General features: G+C 51.2%; 1 protein-coding gene across 6 annotated transcripts in view; it reads right to left on the bottom strand.

Annotated features, from left to right (window-relative positions):
• Positions 1-21,083, bottom strand: part of DLG4 (discs large MAGUK scaffold protein 4) — a 150,239-nt gene that overhangs the window by 68,137 nt on the left and 61,019 nt on the right. For 3 of the 6 annotated variants that reach the window (XR_003853104.1, XM_029581059.1, XM_029581062.1), the window contains exon 1: positions 8,970-9,287. The exons of 2 other annotated variants lie outside the window; for them this stretch is intronic. Coding sequence is in view for 2 of the 4 variants with exons in the window: in XM_029581059.1 (XP_029436919.1) it covers positions 8,970-9,086 (117 nt within the window). In the remaining 2 variants the exon portion in view is untranslated. Of the gene's footprint in view, positions 1-8,969; positions 9,288-21,083 lie in introns of those variants that run through there. One more of the 6 variants, XM_029581064.1, reaches the window with a different exon arrangement.

Here is a 21,083-nt window from a genome sequence, read left to right as displayed (position 1 = left end):
GTTGATACAGTTTTAAAGCTGAGTTGAAGCTGCTTGGTACTAAGCCATCAATGCCCTTAAAAGCCAAAATAGTCAGCTTGAATTTGGTTCTCCAAACCACTGGCAACCAATGATATTTTTTTTCAGATAAGGTATCACATGTTGATTTATAGGGATTCTAGCCCCAATTCAGACTGCAGAGTTCTGGATGTATTGGAGTGAGTGCATCGTGATTTGAGGTAAGCCAATACAGAATGAATTACAATAATCAACAGTAGGCATTACTAAGGAATGTATGACAGTTTTGAGGTCATAATTATTTAATTAAGAGCCTAGTAAGAGCATCTGTAATTTAAAATAAGATGATTGCACAACTTGCCTAATTTGTGGATGGAATGACAGCTTAGTGTCAAGAATAATGCCCAAGTTGCCATCTCCTGGGAAATAGGAATTTTCATATTATTAATTAACATATATTTCGGCCTATTTTCTGATGGCAGTCTTGACTAGGAGAGGATCTCAGTTGTATCCATGTTAAGGACCAAACTGTTCTTAGTCAGCCATGCTTGAAGATAAGACAAACAGTGCAACACCTTATCTAAAGCCTTTGGGAAATTTCCATTTATCAGTATGCAAAAACTGGATGTCATCCGCATATATTCGAAACTCGACATCCAGCTCAGCAAACACTTGGCAAATAGGTGTAATGTATATATTAGAAAGTGAAGGGGACAAAGCCGATCCCTGCATCCCCATTCCATTCACTCGCCAGAGGTTTCAATGACATCACCCCCTTTAATATCTCATCCCCATATCATTCTCCCCCAGAGGTTTCAATGGCTTCACCTCCTTAAATATCTCATTCCCATGTCATTCTCCCCCAGAGGTTTCAATGGCTTCACCTCCTTAAATATCTCATTCCCATGTCATTCTCCCCCAGAGGTTTCAATGGCTTCACCTCCTTAAATATCTCATCCCCATGTCATTCTCCCCCAGAGGTTTCAATGGCATCACCCCCATGTCATTCACCCCCTTAAATATCTCATCCCATGTCATTCACCCCCTTAAATATCTCATCCCCATGTCATTCACCCCCTTAAATATCTCATCCCCACGTCATTCACCCCCTTAAATATCTCATCCCATTTCATTCAGCCCCTTAAATATCTCATCCCCATGTCATTCACCCCCAGAGGTTTCAATGGCATCACCCCCATGTCATTCACCCCCTTAAATATCTCATCCCCACGTCATTCACCCCCATAGGTTTCAATGGCATCACCCCCTTAAATATCTCATCCCCACGTCATTCACCCCCTTAAATATCTCGTCCCCATGTCATTCACCCCCAGAGCTTTCAATGGCATCACCCCCTTAAATATCTCATCCCCATGTCATTCACCCCCATAGGTTTCAATGTCATTCACCCCCTTAAATATCTCATCCCCATAGGTTTCAATGTCATTCACCCCCTTAAATATCTCATCCCCACGTCATTCACCCCCATAGGTTTCAATGTCATTCACCCCCTTAAATATCTCATCCCCATGTCATTCACCCCCATAGGTTTCAATGTCATTCACCCCCTTAAATATCTCATCCCCATGTCATTCACCCCCATAGGTTTCAATGGCATCACTCCCTTAAATATCTCATCCCCATGTCATTCACTCCCCAGAGGTTTCGATGGCATCACCCCCTTAAATCTCTCATCCCCATGTCATTCACCCCCATAGGTTTCAATGGCATCACCCCCTTAAATATCTCATCCCCATAGGTTTCAATGGCATCACCCCCTTAAATATCTCATCCCCATGTCATTCACCCCCATAGGTTTCAATGGCATCACCCCCTTAAATATCTCATTCTCATGTCATTCACCCCCCTAGGTTTCAATGGCATCACCCCCTTAAATCTCTCATCCCCATGTCATTCACCCCACTAGGTTTCAATGGCATCACCCCCTTAAATCTCTCATCCCCATATCATTTACCCCCATAGGTTTCAATGGCATCACCCCCTTAAATATCTCATCCTCATGTCATTCACCCCCTTAAATATCTCATCCCCATGTCATTCACCCCCAGAGGTTTCAATGGCATCACCCCCATGTCATTCACCCCCTTAAATCTCTCTTCCCCATGTCATTCAACCCCCTAGGTTTCAATGGCATCACCCCCTTAAATATCTCATCCTCATGTCATTCACCCCCTTAAATCTCTCATCCCCATGTCATTCACCCCCCTAGGTTTCAATGGCATCACCCCCTTAAATATCTCATCCTCATGTCATCACCCCCCTTAAATCTCATCCCCATGTCATTCACCCCCAGAGGTTTCAATGGCATCACCCCCATGTCATTCACCCCCTTAAATCTCTCATCCCCATGTCATTCACCCCCCTAGGTTTCAATGGCATCACCCCCTTAAATATCTCATCCCCATGTCATTCACCCCCCTAGGTTTCAATGGCATCACCCCCCTTAAATATCTCATCCTCATGTCATCACCCCCTTAAATATCTCATCCCCATGTCATTCACCCCCAGAGGTTTCAATGGCTTCACCCCCTTAAATACCTCTTCCCCTACAAAAGTGTCACAAGAAGAGAGAGAAACAGAGGCATAAAGCTTGGTGTGTAGAGGGGGAGGGCAGACCCAGAGTGGAGGGGCACCCCCTCTACATCCTGTGCCAGGAGAGCTCTAATGACTCAATTAGTTCCCTCTGCTCAGGGCAGACTCAGCCCAAGCCAGCACAGCAAACCTCAGGCAGTCAACTCTGAAACGTGAAGCCACAGGTGACCTGTTTGTAAGCTACTTTTTCCAACGTGCTGGATTTATTTAATTTATATTCTGCCTGTCGGGCACTTCAAAGCGGATCACATTCAGGTGCTGGAAGTATTTCCCTGCCCTCAGAGGGCTCGCTGTCCAAGGGCCTCATTTACCCCTAAGGCAGCCATTGCGGACCCTATTTTAAATATCGCCTGTTATTTAATCCCAGATAATGCTGGCACGGCAATGAGCTGCTTTGCATGCATATACTTTGTAATCTGTATGCAAAGCGGCTCGTTACTAGTCATCTTTATGCTAATAAAATAACGCACCTTGCCTTAAAAAAAAAACCAAAAAAACCATGCAAGCTGCGCTGTTTCCCTTAACGTGAGCTACAACTCAGGCGCTGCGGCTGCCTTTACCCAGGAGCATCGGGACGCTAACGGGCCTCCTCCCGGCGCTCCCGTGACAGGGGCATATCTAGCATAGAGAGAGAGCCAGGCCCCACTAAACCACCAGGTCTGCCTGAGAAGATGGGCTGCTGGGGGCGGGAGGACAGGAGGTTGCAAAAGCCGGTGATTGGGGCATAGATTTATTGGAAAAGGAGGGGTTTGAGAGGGTTGTGGATAATTCCCCATGCAACTTCAGTTTTTGGGGGTTTTTTTACTTTTTCTCCTTAGAGCTGCCTCTGGAGGTGGCGGGGGTCTGCCAAGGCATTTGGGGGGGGGGAGGTGCCTTTCGGGCTGTGATGGCCCTTTAAGAACATGGCGGTCCCGAGCGAAAGGGCTGCCTTTGCGCGTCTTTTTGGGCCTTTACACCGCGCCGGTTTTCCCGCGCAGTTTGGTAAAGGACCCTTTAGGTTTGCGGCTGAAGTGACTTCCTCGAGGTCAGGAATGGCAGCGTTGGGATTTGCACCCTGACTCCCCCCGAGTCACAACCCGCTGCTCTAACCTTTGGGCTCCTCCTCCACTCCAAGCCGTAGCCCACTTTGAGTGAATGTCCATATTCAAAAAGGCGGGACAGAAATGCAAGGAACACATCAGCAATGAATGACATCGCATTACATTACTAAAGGGCTCTGCATTCAGAAAGTGCCCGGTGGCTCAGACAGCAAAGCTCCTCCGTTGGACAGCTGGGTCGGCTCTTCCTCTCCCAGCACCAGGAAGGGGTCTGCAGAGTCACTGGGTGGGGGGGAGGGACAGCACGTGGCAATGCTAACCAGGGAGGGCGCAGAGTGGGAGAGGTCGCTGTGCAGACCCAGTACAGTTTGGTTTTTTTAATGTACTTGGAGGGATTTAGGGGACAGTGGGGGAGGGGGGGTTCTTAGCCCGGCAAGACCCGCATTTTAAACATTGGGTCTGGGAATCGGGCTGCCAGGTCTGCCTCAGGGTAAGCCAGATAGGTTTATCCAACTAACTTACCCAGAGGCCTTGGAGCTGATTATTGCCTGCAGGATCTAGTGAGGTCCATATTTAGTACAGCGAATAGTGGACAACTTATTCGGGGAGGGCATACTGAGAGCAGGAGAAACTTCCCGCTAAATATACTTGCTTAAAGTTATCTGGCTACATGTAAGTGGATAACAAAAAAACCTGACTGGCTATGTTTGAGTTAAGTTTTTAAGTTCAGCTTGGAGAAGAGACAGCTGAGGGGGGATATGATAGAGGTGTTTAAAATCACGAGAGGTCTTGAACGAGTAGATGTGACTCGGTTATTTACACTTTTGAATAATAGAAGGACTAGGGGGCATTCCATGAAGTTAGCAAGTAGCACATTTAAGACTAATCAGAGAAAATTCTTTTTTACTCAACGCACAATAAAGCTCTGGAATTTGTTGCCAGAGGATGTGGTTAGTGCAGTTAGTGTAGCTGTGTTTAAAAAAGGTTTGGATAAGTTCTTGGGAGGAGAAGTACATTACCTGCTAGTAATCAAGTTGACTTAGAAAATAGCCACTGCTATTACTGGCAAGATGGAAAGCAAGTGATGGATCCCACCACAGAAATATGAGGTCCATATTCAAAAGCCATTTAGATGAATAACGTAACAGTTCTCCATCTAAATGTCTTACCCGGCTATATTCAGCCTTTATCCAGCTAAATATAGCCGGCTAATAAGTCAGGTTGCTAAAATCTAGCTGGATAAGTTAGGGGCGGGCCAGGGGCATAACTGGGAGGAGTTGAATTAGCTGGCTAACTCCCATATTCAGCGTTAACTGGATGATTAAGCCAGCTAAATCCAGTCAAGTTGAAGAGCTGTCCTACAGTTAGCTGGCTAGAATTATCCGACTAACTAATTAAGATAGCCGGCTATATTTCTTACTGTGGCTGCACTGTCGAATATGCTCCCAAAGTTATCCAGATAAGTTTATCCAGCTAACTTTGCAATCTGGATAATGACAGAGAATGGACCTCTTACATGTTAAACCCAGAGGTGAGCCTGCGGGATGCTTCCTCCGTCCGTCCGTCCAGTCCATGGCAGCGATAGCAATTTCCTTCAACCCCGATGTGACCTCCCAGGACTGGGACTGATCTTGTTGCCTTGGTCCAGATTGGACCGATCCTCTGCAGCATCGATGGAGTGCGGGAGGAAGGGGCCACCATCCACCCCCACACCTCGGAATTCCAGGGGGTACCCGACCCTTGCTCCTGGGGCTCAGAACTTCAGGGGGGGGGGGGAATACTGCTCCCCACCAGCCCTGCACTGCCTTACCCCTCCACATCCAAACAGGACCCGTACTCTGGGCCTCAAGTTTAAAATGCTTGCCCACCCTTTCCCTAGCAGAACATCTCTGCCCCCTCCTCTTGGGTCTCACACACGCAAGAACATAGACAAACCCTCGCCCGGTACAGAATAAGGGACCCCAAATTTAGAAATAGAAACGTGCAGACGAAAGCCGAACTTGAAACCCCAAGAACCAGACTCTGCCTGCGGCGCAGCACCAGAGAAAGAGAAACAGAAATGCATTTCCTCCTGCGCCGTGTGCACGATCCAAAGAGAAAAAAAAGAGAGGCAGATTGCCCAAAGAGAGAGAGAGAGAAAGAGAGAAAATCAAAACAGGATGGGAAAGTCCGGGGAAAACAGCAGTGGGCAAAACTAAAAGGAGATATTATAAGAATAACTAATGTTTTTATTAGGAAAGTAAATAAAGAATAGAGGAGAAAGAGGCCACCATGGTTTTCTAAACATGTAGCTGAAAAGATAAGGAAGAAAAGGTTCGCATTCATAGACTACACGAGATCAGGGAAAGAGGAAGACAGGCAACAATATCTGGAAAAGCTAAGAGAAGCTGGGAAAGCAGTCAGGAATGCAAATAGAAAAATAAATAACAAATAGGGTAAAACAGGGGGACAGGACTTTTTCTTTTTAGAAAAGTTAGAGGATTTTCCTCCCAGTTATGCCCCTGGACCACCCCTAACTTATCCAGCTAGATTTTAGCAACCTGACTTATTAGCCGGCTATATTTAGCTGGATAAAGGCTGACTATAGCCGGGTAAGACATTTAGATGGAGAACTGTTACGTTATCTGTCTAAATGGATTCTGAATATGGACCTCATGGTTTCTGTGGTGGGATCCATCACTTGCTTTCCATCTTTCTTGGATTATACATATGGGACTTAGAATGAGGGACTGGGTTAGAAACTGGGTGAGTGGGAGGTGATGAAGGGTTTGCTCTGAGGAGGGGGGGGGGGGTGTTACTAGTGGTGTGCCTTGGACCAGTTCTTTTCAACATTTTTGTGACATAGCTGAAGAATTATCAGGAAAGATTTGTCTTTTTGCCGATAATACCAAACTTTGCAACAAGGTCGAAACCCAGGAAGGAATGGAAAGCATGAGGAGGGGTCTGGTAAAGCTCGAGGAATGGTCTATGGTCTGGCAGCTAAGATTTAATCCTAAAAAATGCAGAGTAATGCATTTAAAATGCAAATTCCCAGGGAAAGGTTACGGTATTGGAGGTGAAATTCTTATAGGCAAAAAGGAAGAGCGGGATCTGGGGGTGATTGTATCTGATGATCTTAAGGTGGCCAAACAGGAGGATAAAGCAATGGCAAAAGCCAGAAAGAGGCTTGGCTGCATAGGGAGAGGAATGGTCAGCAGGAATAGGGAGGTGATATTGCCCCGGTGTAGGTCCCTGGTGAGACCTCACTGGGAGTACTGTGTACAATTCTGGAGACCGCACCTTCAGAAGGATATAAACAGGATGGAGTCAGGCCCAGAGGGAGGCTGCTAAAATGGGCAGAGGTCTTCATTCTAAAGCATATGGGGAGAGACTTCAAGATCTAAACGTGTACACCCTAGAGGAAAGGCGAGATAGGGGAGACATGATAGAGACATTCAAATATCTCAAAGGTTTTCATGCACAGGAGCTGAGCCTTTTTCAATGGAGAGGAGGCTCCAGAACAAGGGGTCATGGGATGAGGATGAAAGGGAGTAGATTCAGGAGTAATCTTAGGAAATATTTCTTTACAGAGAGGGTGGTGGATGCATGGAACTGGTGGAGACAAAAAACAGTATTCAAGAAAGCCTGGGATAAACACAGGGGATCTCTGAGGGAGTGATGGGAATTGTAAAGCTAAATTAGTTGGGTGGATGGATAGACAAGATGGGCTGTGTGGTGTTTCTCTGTCCTGTTTCTGTGTTTTTAAAGATTTCCCACAAAAGAATGAGCAGAAAAAGCCCCAACGTATCCTAGGGGGAGACAGGAGAAGCCGCAGCAAAATGTGTCATCGCTTGCCAGAAACGTGAGCTGACCAGCGATGATCCTGTCCAGCACCAGGACCTGGCAATGGGCCTTGTTTCTCCTCTGTACACTGCAGTTCTTCCCTTTTCCTGCTTTCTCTATTACTTTGGTTACGGGGACAAATCATCAGGCCTGGGAAAGATTCCTGAACCTGAGACAGCAACAACCCTACTCATGAAACAGCCGCACTTCAAATATTCCACTGGGCCCTCTAACCCCAGTACACCCCCCCCCCCCCAATCCTGTTCAGAAAACAGAACCAGCCACGCTGCTCCAGATCCCTACTCCATCCACCTACCTCTCTTTTTTTTTTTTTTTATTACTTTTGCAACACGCAAATTGACTGCAGAGAAAGTTTCTTGGAGCTTGAGAGAGAGAGAGAGAGAGAGAGAACAGGCCCTTCAGAGCCCACAGTGCCAGATGCACTAAGCGCGTTCCCGGTGGACGTCAAATGGGAGAAACCCAGCTGAGCATCTGGTCCTGTACCAAATGGGTTGACCAGGGACCTTCTCTGCTTCTCCTCGCTCAGGGCAAACCTGCTATTCCTGGAGATTGTTCCAGATGTTCCAGCAGAGCAGGGAGATTCTCGATGCCTAAACCTGGCAGTGCACATGCCCACCCCTTTCCCTGGTGAACCGGCACAGGGTATCTGTACCCTCTCTAACCATGTCTCTCCCCCTCCCCATCTGCCCCCACGGACCCTCAGAGCACAGTCTGATTCACCCCAAGGCATTGGGCGATCGGCACCCACAGCCCCAAAGCCTTGGCTGTCAGACTTACAGAAGAATGGTTCTTTCCATGCTGTTATTTATATTCTGCTTTTTCAGGTCCTCCAACCAGTGCCAGACAAGAAAATGCCAATGAAAACCCCCTAAACTCATCCAGCAGGAGGGAAGACGGATGATATGGACATGCGTACACACCCCTCCCAAAAGGACACTTAAATGTTGAGAAATATGCAGAGGGGCACGCACAAGAGATGCACACAGCCCTGAGAAATGAAGCCAATATATCTGCAGAGCCAGACACACACACACAAGACCTAGACCCAGCCCCAGAGCTGTAAGAAACGTGCTCATGCAACCAAATCTGCAGAGGCAGAAATGGCCCCAGATTCTGCAGGCACATCTGAGTTTCTGTCCGAAGACCAGCCACGTCCATCTCCCATGCAGCTAAAGGCTGAGAGCACTGTTGTGTCCGTCCCCCCCCCCGGGCAGTCATTATGACCCTCCCCTCCCAAGATTTGCGTTGCAACCTAAAACACAGAAGGACGTTTGGCTGCTCCTGGACCCTGGGCACCCGTTCAGCTTCTCCTGTATCCGGTGCCAGTCGCAGCGTGGGCTGGGCTGCAGACCCAGGGTACCTGCCCCGGCACCCCCTGCCTATTTCCAGGCTCCGCAGGCGAGCCGGACTGGCAGAATGACTGCATTGCAAGTTAAACTTGGCATAGCTTAGCCCCCAAGAACTGCCCCTGCCCCTTACCTTGCAGCCAAACATGAGGGAGAGGGTCCTGTGGCTACAGATGAGTTTACACTGACACATGACCGGCGAGAAGCAGCTCAGTTTCTTACACGGGGGGGACGTGCCGTTCAGCCCCATCCCCCCACCTCAGCCCCCCGGGGGGGGAGGGGGGGCGGCCCGGTCCTGCCTCCGCCGGGCCCCGGGACCAGGGCGCCGCTCACTGCTCTCCCCAGTGCCCCCGTCCCTCCATTGTTCCCTTGTGTCCTTCCAGTGCTCTCTTTCTGGCTAATAACGCCAGCCAAGGGGACCCGGGAACCAATCCAGGGCCTCCGCAGCAGCCATTGGTGCTGGCAGGGAGGCCGTATATTCTCTAAGCCGAGCGACGGCGAGGCCGGAGCTGGCGCCCCCCCCAGGCCGGGAAGCTCTACAGTGCACAGTGGGCTGTGCTGTGCTGTGCATGCCAGGAGTGCAGCAGTGCCTCTGCAGTGCGAGCCCTCCCGGAGAATGCAGAGCCTGCTGCAGAGAGAGTGCTGCTGGCTGGCCACTCCCTCCTCCTCCTCCTCCTCCTCCGCCATGCAGCGTCCCTTGCACGAACTGGGGACTCCCGCGCTGCCTGGTGACTACTTCTGCAGCATCCCCAGCACCAGCACTGACTGATGACTCCTCCCTGCAGCATCCCCTGCACCAGCACTAATCGATTACCCCCCCCTTGCACTGCCTGATGACTACTTCTGCAGCATCCCCAGCACCAACACTGACTGATGACTCCTCCCTGCAGCATCCCCTGCACCAGCACTAATCGATGACCCCCCCTGCACTGCCTGATGACTACTTCTGCAGCATCCCCAGCACCAACACTGACTGATGACTCCTCCCTGCAGCATCCCCTGCACCAGCACTAATCGATGACCTCCCCCCTGCACTGCCTGATGACTACTTCTGCAGCATCCCCAGCACCAACACTGACTGATGAACCCCCCTCAGCATCCCCAGCACCAACACTGACTGATGACTCCTCCCCCCACCCCACCCCCGCAGCATCCCCTGCACCAGCACTGACTGATGATTCCTCCCTGCAGCATCCCCTGTACCAGCACTAATCGATGACCCCCCCCCCCCAGCATCCCCTGCACCAGCACTAATTGATGACCCCCCCTCTCAGCATCCCCAGCACCGACTGATGACTCCTCCCTGCAGCATCCCCTGCACCAGCACTAATCGATGACCCCCCCTGCACTGCCTGATGACTACTTCTGCAGCATCCCCAGCACCAACACTGACTGATGAACACCCATCAGCATCCCCAGCACCAACACTGACTGATGACTCCTCCCCCCACCCCCCCCCCGCAGCATCCCCTGCACCAGCACTGACTGATGACTCCTCCCTGCAGCATCCCCTGCACCAGCACTAATCGATGACCCCCCCCCCCCTGCACTGCCTGATGACTACTTCTGCAGCATCCCCAGCACCAGCACTGACTGATGAACACCCCTCAGCATCCCCTGCACCAGCACTAATCGATGACCCCCCCTGCACTGCCTGATGACTACTTCTGCAGCATCCCCAGCACTGATTGATGACTCCTCCCTGCAGCATCCCCTGCACCAGCACTAATCGATGACCCCCCCTGCACTGCCTGATGACTACTTCTGCAGCATCCCCAGCACCAACACTGACTGATGAACACCCCTCAGCATCCCCAGCACCAACACTGACTGATGACTCCTCCCCCCACCCCACCCCCACAGCATCCCCTGCACCAACACTGACTGATGACTCCTCCCCCCCACCCCACCCCCGCAGCATCCCCTGCACCAGCACTGACTGATGACTCCCCACCCCACCCCCACAGCATCCCCAGCACTAACACTGACTGATGACTCCTCCCCCCACCCCACCCCCGCAGCATCCCCTGCACCAGCACTGACTGATGATTCCTCCCTGCAGCATCCCCTGTACCAGCACTAATCGATGACCCCCCCCCTCAGCATCCCCTGCACCAGCACTAATTGATGACCCCCCCTCTCAGCATCCCCAGCACCGACTGATGACTCCTCTCTGCAGCATCCTCTGCACCAGCACTAATCGATGACCCCCCCTCTCAGTATCCCCAGCACCAAACTGACTGATGACTCCTCTCTGCAGCATCCTCTGCACCAGCACTAATCGATGACACCCCCCCCTCTCAGTATCCCCAGCACCAAACTGACTGATGACTCCTCCCTGCAGCATCCCCTGCACCAGCACTAATTGATGATCCCCCCCCCTGCAGTTCCTTGCACCAACACTGATTGGTGATTCCCCCCTGCAGTGTTCCCCGCACCATCACTGACTGATTACAACCCCCTCCAGCATCCCCTGCACTAATGCTGAATGGTGAATCCCTGCCTCCCCAGCACCATCTCTTGTACTAAAATGAAATGGTGACTACTGCCTGTAGCATCTCCTTCACTAATAGAGGCTGCATATCCCTCCCCCATCCCCCCAACACACACACACACAGCATCCCCTACTCTAACACTGACTGATGACTCCCCCCACCCCACAGCATCCCCTGCACCAGCACTGACTGATGACTGCCCCCTGCAGCATCCCCTGCACCAGCACTGACTGATGACTGCCCCCTTGCAGCATCCCCTGCACCAGCACTGACTGATTCCTCCCCCCAAAGCATCCCCTGCATCAGCACTGACTGACTCCTCCCACCCCCCACCCCGCAGCATCCCCTGCACCAGCACTGACTGATGACTCCACACCCCTAAGGCATCCCCTGCACCAGCACTGACTGATGACTCCCCCCATGCAGCATCCCCTGCACCAGCACTGACTGATGACTGCCCTTCTCCCCTACCTTCCCCTGTCAGCAAAGAACCAACAAAGTTGAGCTGATGTTACTCAGAGCTTCACTTCAACAGTTGCGGGGTGGCACATAGTTCTTGATGGCTTTGTCCTGTCTTATTTTCTGGTTGGAAATCTATTCAAAACACTAGAAAGACGGGGTCTGATATTCCCTGGGACCCTGGAGTCTTCTTGTTTGGTGTATCAGTTCAATATTTACACTTGAATACATCATTCACTCTGACAGCTGGATGCTCTCTATTGCTGCTATTTGGGGGGGGGGGGGTGGGAGTTAGGTGCCCTGATTACGGAGACTCTGGGCCCTGATGTCCACGGAAAGCTCATCGACCAAGGAAAGAGCTGGCAGACTTTGGGAATTAGCCACTTAAACCTCACCAGTTAACAACGCCCCCTTCCGACTGGCTAAACATGCAAGGTGCCGAAATGAAGCTGAAGAAAAGAACGGGTGACTCTGAAGTCATTCCCAGGGTGCGGGTCTGACCATGCCGGCCAGCATAGATTTGCAGCGCTAGCCGGCTAAATGGAGCTGGCAAACCCGGCAGCACAAACTACAGGTCACATTTCCACTGGTTGGATTTAGGCCAAAAACCAAAAATCTTCAGCTAAAAACCTTAGCCACTTAGGTCTGGCTGAAAATGCTCTAAAAGAAAAGTGCTGGAGATTGGGCAGTTCTGTTTGCTCCTTAGTGGCTTCTTTCAAAGTTGACGCCATGCAGTCCAGGATCCTTCGCAGGCATCTTCAGAGATCTGCTGCTCGCGGTTGTCTCCTCGCTTAACTCTTTTGCCCTTCCTCGGGGCATTTTGTTGTGAAGGTTACCTTACAAATTGCTAAAATCAGAAGCCTCATATAGCCTGGGAGTCTTGGTTTTCTTACAGTTTTACGAATCCGTTACAAATCGTTGATCAAGTACAAGTTCTGGTGTCCGGGTCAGGTGTCTGGATATAGAATAAACACCAGTGTCTTATATAGGACTATTCTGTACATTAGGTGTGCAGATGAGTGCTCCTGACCATGCTCCCAGCCCGTACCGTCTACTCCGGCAGCTCCTCCTGGATCAGGGCAAAGTAAGTCACCCAGGAAAGACGAGGGCCCAGTTGGGGGTGAAGTCGGAGAGGCGGCAGGAACCTTCCCATGCTGGCCCGGCACCGGTCGCCCCCAAGTGGACTTTGGGTCCTGCAGCGCCAGCCAGTCTTCCCCCTCACTTACTGCGAGCAGGGAACAGGCAGGGTGAGGGGATGCTGAGGCAGGACCTTTAGCCCTTTGCAAGCTCCTCTCACAACATAAAAACTCACAAGCAACCCAGTGTAAAAGGAACACATTCTGCTCTCTGCTATCTGGATAGAAATGGACTGTTCTTCACTTGATTCCTCCAGAGACTTGAGACTTGATTCCTCCAGAGACTTGAGACTTGATTCCTCCAGAGACTTTCTCCCCAAGGGACAGCACAGACATTGACATGCTGGCTTGGATTTTTGGAAGTATTTTAGAAAGCCTTATAGACACCAGGTTCTGTATCCCAATACCCTACCCATCCCCTATGCCCGCCTAATCCTAGAGATGAAAGGCTCTCTATTTCTGGGCCCATCCCCTGAGCCATCCAGTCCTAGAGGAAAGTGCCTGCCTATGGTGCCAAATTCTGAAGGCAGCCAAAAGCGGAGACTACCCCACTGCTCTTTCATTTCTGGGGGTGAAATCCCCCACCCCCAGTATTTTTTGCTTATGGGCACCATAATCTTAACTCCAAATTGCCCAGAGGTGACATCCAGTCCTAGAGGTGCCAGGCTCTGTATCCTGGTGTCCATCCTCTAGCAAACCAGTTCTAGAGGTGACCGTCCTGCACCCCGATACCCATCTTCTGAGCCATTCAGTTTTAAGAGGTGACAGACTCTGTATGCCCATCCCAAGCCACCTAGTCCTAGAGGTTACAGGCTCTGTCCTTCTGCCCATCCCCTGAGCCATTCAGTCCTAGAGGTGACAGGCTCTGTGTCCCTGAGCAGAACTGGGGCTTCCATTAGGCAAACTAGCCGGTCACCACCAAAATTGGGGGGGGATGGCAAAATCCTGCCAGCACAAGGCGCACTGGTTGGATCCACCGCCACAACAGCAGGGATTGCTGTGCTGGAAATGCAACCAATAGGTAAGGAGGAGAGAGGGTGCATGACAAAAGGTTCACCTAGGGTGCCAAATATTCTTGCATGGGTCCTGTTCCTGTGCCAGTCCCCTGAGCTCTCCAGGCCTAGAGGTGACAGGCTCCATATCCCTGTGCCCATTTCTTGAGCTACTCCATCCAACAGAGGCAGCATAGAGGGGGCACAGTGAATGTCAGGGTGGGCAAGCTCCAAGTTCCTTTCCCTCCAACCAATCAAAGTGATCCAGCCAGACTGGTGAGGCAGCTGGGGGGACAAGCTCCTTCTCTGGGGGTCCCTCCCCACCCCGCATGCCTTCCGAAACTTCCCCAACCCCATCAAACAGGTGACACGCTCAATGTTTCCACCCCTATCCTGAGTCACCTATTCTAGAGGTGACAGATTCTGTATGCCTGTGCCCATTCTCTGAGTCATCCAGTCCTAGAGGTGACAGGCTCTGCTGTCTCATGCTCATCCCTTGCACCATTGAGCCCTAGATGCAACGGGTTCTGTGTCCTTATGCCCATTCCTTGAGCCACTGAGCTCTAGAGGTGACAGGCTCTCTCTCCCTATGCCTAGCCCTTGAGCCATGGCATCCTAGAGGTGGCAGATTCTCCATCCCTGTGCCCATCCCCTGAGGCCCCAGTCCTAGAGGTGACAGGATCTATATCTCTGCATCACCATCCTTGGGCTACAACCATCCTTCTGCATTCCGGTGCATTCAATGTCAATAACTGCACAGAAGTGAAATTCCAAATGAAACCCTGCAGTATATTAAAAAAAATAATAATAAAATAGGCCTGTGGGTGTGGAAGGGTGAAGAGCACTGAGAGTCTGCTGAATGTGCAGGCCATCTGTTGGCATGCTCTGCCCTCTTGTGCTTGGAGTGGGCAGTCACCGAGGGAGATGGATCAGACACTGTTTTCCTAAGGCACCAGATGACAGAAGTAATCTGTGTCTTGAAATCTCTTCCATAATTCTTAATGAGGGATGCTGCATCTCCCTCCCCCCACTCCTCCTGAATGAAAAGATGGCTGGGGTTTTCTCAGAGTAGAGAGGGAGGGTGGCAGGTGCTAAGGAAGGGTCGTGGGAAGGAGGTGGGAGTAATAAGTGATGGTAAACATCAGGATGAAGGCACCCCCTGGGATCAATGCTAATTCAAAATCAGATTTCCGCACGCCACCTGCTTCAGGCCAGACAATTGATTTTACTGTTCTATTTGTTTATCTTACTGTATTGTTGTGTTTGTTTTTAACACACTGTAAGACTATTTTATGTTTCATGATTTTAATTTGCCTACAGCAAGATAGTGGGATCGAAATAAATATAAACCAACATAAAATTGTCCTTCTTCCTCACTCCAGCCATTCATAGTCAAGACATCAGTGGCACTTTTCTCCCTTCTCCGCCTTAGAAACTTTCACCTTTTCTTTTCCAGTCCAGTTCCAGAAATGTGTAGCCATGTCCACCCCCGTCCACCCCCTGCACGGGGTAAATCCCACCTCCCTCCCCTCCTCTGGCTCTGAACACCACGGCGGCGGCGGCGCTGTCCTCGTCATCCCTAGAGCCCAAGGCTAGAGAAGGAGCTGTCCAGGGTGCTGAAGTCCCTCTGCTAGTTACAGCGAGAGGCACGGTCTGCCCCTGGCATTTCTCTCCCTATTCCCCAGTCCGTCCCCCCCCATCCTTCTCCCCTTCCTCAGTACCCCATCATTGCTCTGCCACTCGGCTTGTAAGCCCGCTGGGATAGGGACCTACGGGCCCCCTCTGTGCCAGGCTCCCTCTTTTTCCGCATGCTCCCCATCATGTGTACAGAGCCCTGTATGGGCCCGACGGCGCTTTACCAGTAATTTAAAAAAAAAAAAAAAACAAACAACCAACTGAGAGGATCAGGTTTTGAGCTGTGTGGGTTTTATACGTGAAAGGGTGGAGGAGGGCTGTGCAGCCACCTCTAAGGGTTTGTAGGGGAGGGGGACAGAAACAGTCTGGCTACCAAATGTGAAGCCCCCCCCCCCTACTGCATGAAGACTTCTGAAGGGTAGAAGAAGGGGAGGATAATATTCTCTATTATTACTATCATTCGCCAAATCACCACTGAAAAGTTCTGCTGGAAATTCGGAAAGCAGAGGAACACTGCTCCACTTAGTACTGCTGAACTCCAAGGCTGGAGAGGGGGTGAGGGGAAGAGAGGAGGTGTGAAGAAACTCAGTACAGAATATACATACACACACACACATATATATATATTACAATATATCAACACAGTATCACATGGACAGATATATACAAAATTACAACAGCATTCCCTACAGTGCCTCCTGCTGGGAGAGAATGGGATTGCAGGAGCTTTGAGCTCCCTCTTCACTCAGGCCTCCTGCACCATTCCCCACAGCACCTCTTGCTGTTAGAAGCTGGCACTGCAGGATCTATGAGCTCCCCACCCCTAAGCCGTGTGCATGTGCAGGCGCACACAGGTGGTGAACCCTATGCACAGGACATAACACAGTGCACATAAGAAATCCCAAGATTATTTGCATTATACTGGCTCATAGTGCACAAATTTGAAATCAGCTTATAAAAAGTTGCACAAAAGAGTTTTGCCCATAGCTTTTTAAAAATTGCTCCCCATGCTATCCCCTGCACTCCTGCACCATTCCCTGTGGCACCCTTTGATGGGAGAGGCTGCGCTCCCTCCTCACTCAGCCCTCCTGCACCCTTCCCCACAGCACCTCTTGTTGGCAGAAGCTGAGACTGCAGGAGCTGTGAGCTCACCTGGACCCTCCCCCTTCTCCCCCATTCCCTGCCAGCCCCCCTGGCAGGGAGAGGCTGGGACTGTAGGAGCTGTGAGCTCCCTTCTCCCTGGGCACTTCGTTTTATCCTGGGAGAAGCCAGGATTGCACCCCGCCCCCCCCCCCCCCCCCCCCCCCCCCCATCCCTCAGCCAGCACCCTGCGCCATCCCTGCAGCACCTCCTGCTGGGAAAGGCTGGGACTGCAGGAGGTGGGAACTGGTTTCTCAGTGCAGTGAGGCAGGGCAAGTCTCAGTGCTGGACGACCCTCAGCTCACGTTGCTTCATAATTTAACAGCATCGCACGCCTAGATCTGACAGCAGAGGCGCTTTTACTGCCTCTGCTGCTGCTGCTGCTTAATTGCAGGACCAGTTTTAACAAGCCCCTGGGCTAGGAAGAAGAGCGATAGCTGCAGAGAGGTGGATAAGAATTAAACTGCAATCTCTCATAAAATTTAAAAAAAAAAATGCACAGAGACTGGGTAATGCAAAAACTGTCTTTCCACTCTCCGGGCACCCAGGATCAGCTGGGCAGGAGTCACCCATCCTCACCTTGCTCCAGAGCACCCCTGGGTCTTCCCTGCTCCACAGGACCTGTTACAGGAAGGAGAGAGGACGGAGGGAAAGAGGGGACAAGGTAAACAACACCTACCACACAGAGACACAGGGACGGAAAGCCCCCTTTCCTCTTCATCAGAAGCCGGGGCTAATTCTGCAGAGAGGTGGGGGCGTCTCTTCTCCACCAGAGGAAAGGGGGAGGGAGAGAAAGAGAGAGGAGAAGGAGAGGGATGGGGTGGGAGAGGGTGCAAAACAAGGCCTCGGACAAGACGGGAACGGTGAAGCAGAAAAAGGCTGGGGGGGGGGGGGAGATGGGGGAGTGGAAGAGGGGAGGGATCGACAGAATGGGAGACAGAGAGAGACCGGACGAGAAAGGGGGATGATGAATGAGGGATAAACAAGGGGAGCGAATAAGGAAAGGAAAATACGAGAAGAGAGAGAGAGAGTAGATATGAGAGGGAGGAGACTATGAGAGAGAATGAATGAAGGAGAGAGAGAGAGGAGAGGAGGAGACAGGTGCCGGACCCAGCTCTGCATTTACATAGGAGACGTCTGTCTTGGACTGCCCTGCTGGATGGAGCCCATCTACAGCCTGCCTCTCTCTCCCGTCAAAATCAGCCAAGAGACCAGAACAGATCACCCTGAGAAGTAATCCATCTCTCCATTAAAAATTGCACTTCCTCCCACCACCCTCCCATGCTGTGCCTCTCCATTTCTTTTCTGTACCTTATAAAATAGACGTCCGTGACACCTTCCCACCCCTGCCACAGCGCCTCCTGCTGGAAGTGGAAGAGGCTGGGATTGCCGGAGCTCTCAGCTCCTACCCCCAACCACCGGTGCCCCTGTCCCTTTCGCTCCAGCATCTCCACCCCCCACAGTCAGCTTTCCCGCACCATTCCCTACAGTACATCTTACTTGTGCAATTAGTAATTAGATACTAGAGAGAGAGTATAGAGTATATCCTATACATATAGATAGTATGCTTAGGTCTCTAGCAGTGGCATCTGTCCATCGGGGACCAGCAGGGTGCACATTGCATGGCTCCAGCTTCCCCTCAGACTGAAGGATGCTGGGGCGTTGGCCTCCTGAAGACTCCATAGCATGGCTCTATCGCCAAAGGCCAGCAGACCTTGCAGGCCGTAACATGGAGCGCGTGGTCGGGACAGCTCCATGGGCTCGTCTGGGTCAGCAGGGGGAGGCAGTGGCAGCAGGGGCCATCAGACTGGGGGCAAGCAAGTGCTGGAGTCCCCAGGCCTTCACAAATGCTCTCCGCCAGCTGTCTGTCAATACGTTTTTAGGAATATCAGCAGTATTACTGCAGTTCCCCTCAGAGCCCAATGGGGAAAGTTTCCCAAGCAGTTTTTATTTTAATCCTGCACTTACGCTCACCTTTCAAAGACTGTGAAGCGAGATTTACTAAACTTGCTCATGGCACCAGATGACAGCCTCCATTCAGACTGAGCTGGAAACCCACAGGAGCAGGATGAAAGGACCAGGCCTCAAAATAAAAAAATAATAAAAGGGATATAAAGTGACTCCACCGCAGTCACCCTGAGTCAGTGACAGAGCTGGGGATTAGAACTGAATCACAGGGATATAAACTGACTTCCCCAAGGTCAGTGACAGAGCTGGGGATTAGAACTGAGGCACAGGGAGATAAAGAGACTCACCCAAAGTCACATGCAATGATGGAGCCAAGGATTAGAGCTGAGGGACAGGGAGATAAAATGACTCCCATGGTCACATATGGAGAGTAAATGACAAAGCTGGGGATTAAAACTGAGGCACTAAGGATAAAGTGACTCCCCCAAGGTCACACACAGAGTCAGTGACAGAGCTGGGGATTAGAACTGAATCACAGGGATATAAAGTGACTCCCATGGTCTCATATGGAGAGTAAATATCAAAGCTGGGGATAAGAACTGAGGTACTGGGGACTGAGCCAGATTTCAGAACAGAAGCAGAGGGAGATAAAGTGACTCCCCCAAGGTCACACACAGAGCCAGTGAGAGAGCCGGGGATTAGATCTGAGACACAGGGAGATAAAGTGACTCCCATGGTCACATATGGAGAGTAAATATCAAAGCTGGGGATTTGAACTGAGGTATTGGGTTTAGCCTCATCACATCCCTTCAGCTGACCTGGGAAGATCCAGCCCTGATTTTTACTCCATTGCAAACACAGAGTTGAAGCTCTGAATTTTCCCATCGATTTCCTTAAGAAAATCAGAAGTACATCTCCAAGCCTAAAGTGGGGAAAAACCAGGACCGGATCATCCTGTTGACCTGGGGTGAAACGGCAAACCCTTCTCTAAGAGTCAGCAACAGGACTGTCACGAGGGAATATGGTGGCCCAGGCAAGGGCTGCTATTGGCTACCCCCCTTCCCCAGTAGCGCTGCCAACTGTCCTGGTTTTTTCTAGACTGTATAGACTTTTGCCGTATCATGGGGGGGGGGGGGGGGGGGGGGGGGAAGAGGGAGGCCTACAATGTCCGGAAATGTCCTGCTTTTAGCCCGTCCAGCTGCAGCTGTGGGCTCCGATCCTCCCCTGCAGGAGCAGGCATCTCCGGTCCCGGCGTGCCACAAACAGGCCTGGTTTTCAGGATATCCGCCAGGAATATGCGCGCGATAGATTTGCAGGCACTGCCTCCACTGTAGGCAAACCTAGCTCGTGCATATTCCTGGTGGATGTCCTGAAACCCAGACCCATCGGTGGCTCTCCAAGGACCGGCCCTGCCTACCCCCCCCCCCCCTGCCCTACAGCGCACTCTATAGGCGGTAGGTGTTGGATGCATTTCTTTAGGGTCACTTACAGAGACTCCACACAGGTGAGTAACAAGATTTAGTCACAAGCCTACAAAAATGTACAAGTCACCAGTCTGGCCCCCCCCCCCCCCCCCCCAGGGTTAGTAAACACCGACCTCTCTCGGCGGATAGAGGCCCTAGAATCAGCTTCAAGGGGGCAGACTCGGGGGGGGGGGGGGGGTAACAGCAGGGAAGATTTCTTCCCAGAGCAGGGGCCGGATGCATGGAAGAGCCTCCCAGGGGAGGTGGTCGCACCAGAAACAGAAATGGGTCGCGAGGTTCCAAGATGCACCTGGAGGATGACTCGGAGGTGGCCCAAGGCAATCTGATGCCTGAGGCGAGGAAAGAGATGGCGTCCGCCCGCCCCCAGGCGCGGCACGAGCGTGCAAAGCGGGTGAGAGGGAGGTGCACCCCTGGATCCCAGCCCTTTCCAGGATTAGAAATGCGGGGGAAGGGAGAGGCGGGTCTGGGCTCCCAGAGCAGTGACAGATACCACCTGCCTCTCCCCCTTCTCCAGCATTTGCTCCCTGGGGAAGTGGGTGAGGGCCTGCGTGTGGTGCACGGGTATTGAGCTCCCTAGGAGAACCTCACAGCCTTGTGCCTTCTCCTCCTCCCTCCCGCCCAGCGCTCCCCACACACTAAAATAATGCATTTATTAAAAATCAGATTTTACAGGAAAAAGGACATTCCAAGTACAGTTTTCTGAGGTGAAGCTATCACACACAACAACGTACAATATTATATTTACATGCACTGCTGTGGTGCCAACTAGAAAACCCTGCAAAAAAGACACCTGTAAACTGCATTGGGAATGGGCTTGGCTCTCAGAAAGCTGTGAGTAAACCAAATTACAATACCAATATAATAAACCTCCCACACCAAAACAGCACTAACTGCCAGCACATAAACAGTAACAACTTTACCTACGAAAAGCAACACTGCAAATATTACACAAGGCCGCAAAATACCAATACACTTCCTCTGAGGAAAACAGAACAAAC

The sequence above is a fragment of the Rhinatrema bivittatum genome, chromosome 16 (genome assembly GCF_901001135.1).
Source record: "Rhinatrema bivittatum chromosome 16, aRhiBiv1.1, whole genome shotgun sequence".
Classification (NCBI taxonomy): domain Eukaryota; kingdom Metazoa; phylum Chordata; class Amphibia; order Gymnophiona; family Rhinatrematidae; genus Rhinatrema; species Rhinatrema bivittatum.
The sequence above is the reverse complement of the archived record's forward strand: the minus strand, read 5'-3'. Positions and strand labels throughout refer to the sequence as shown.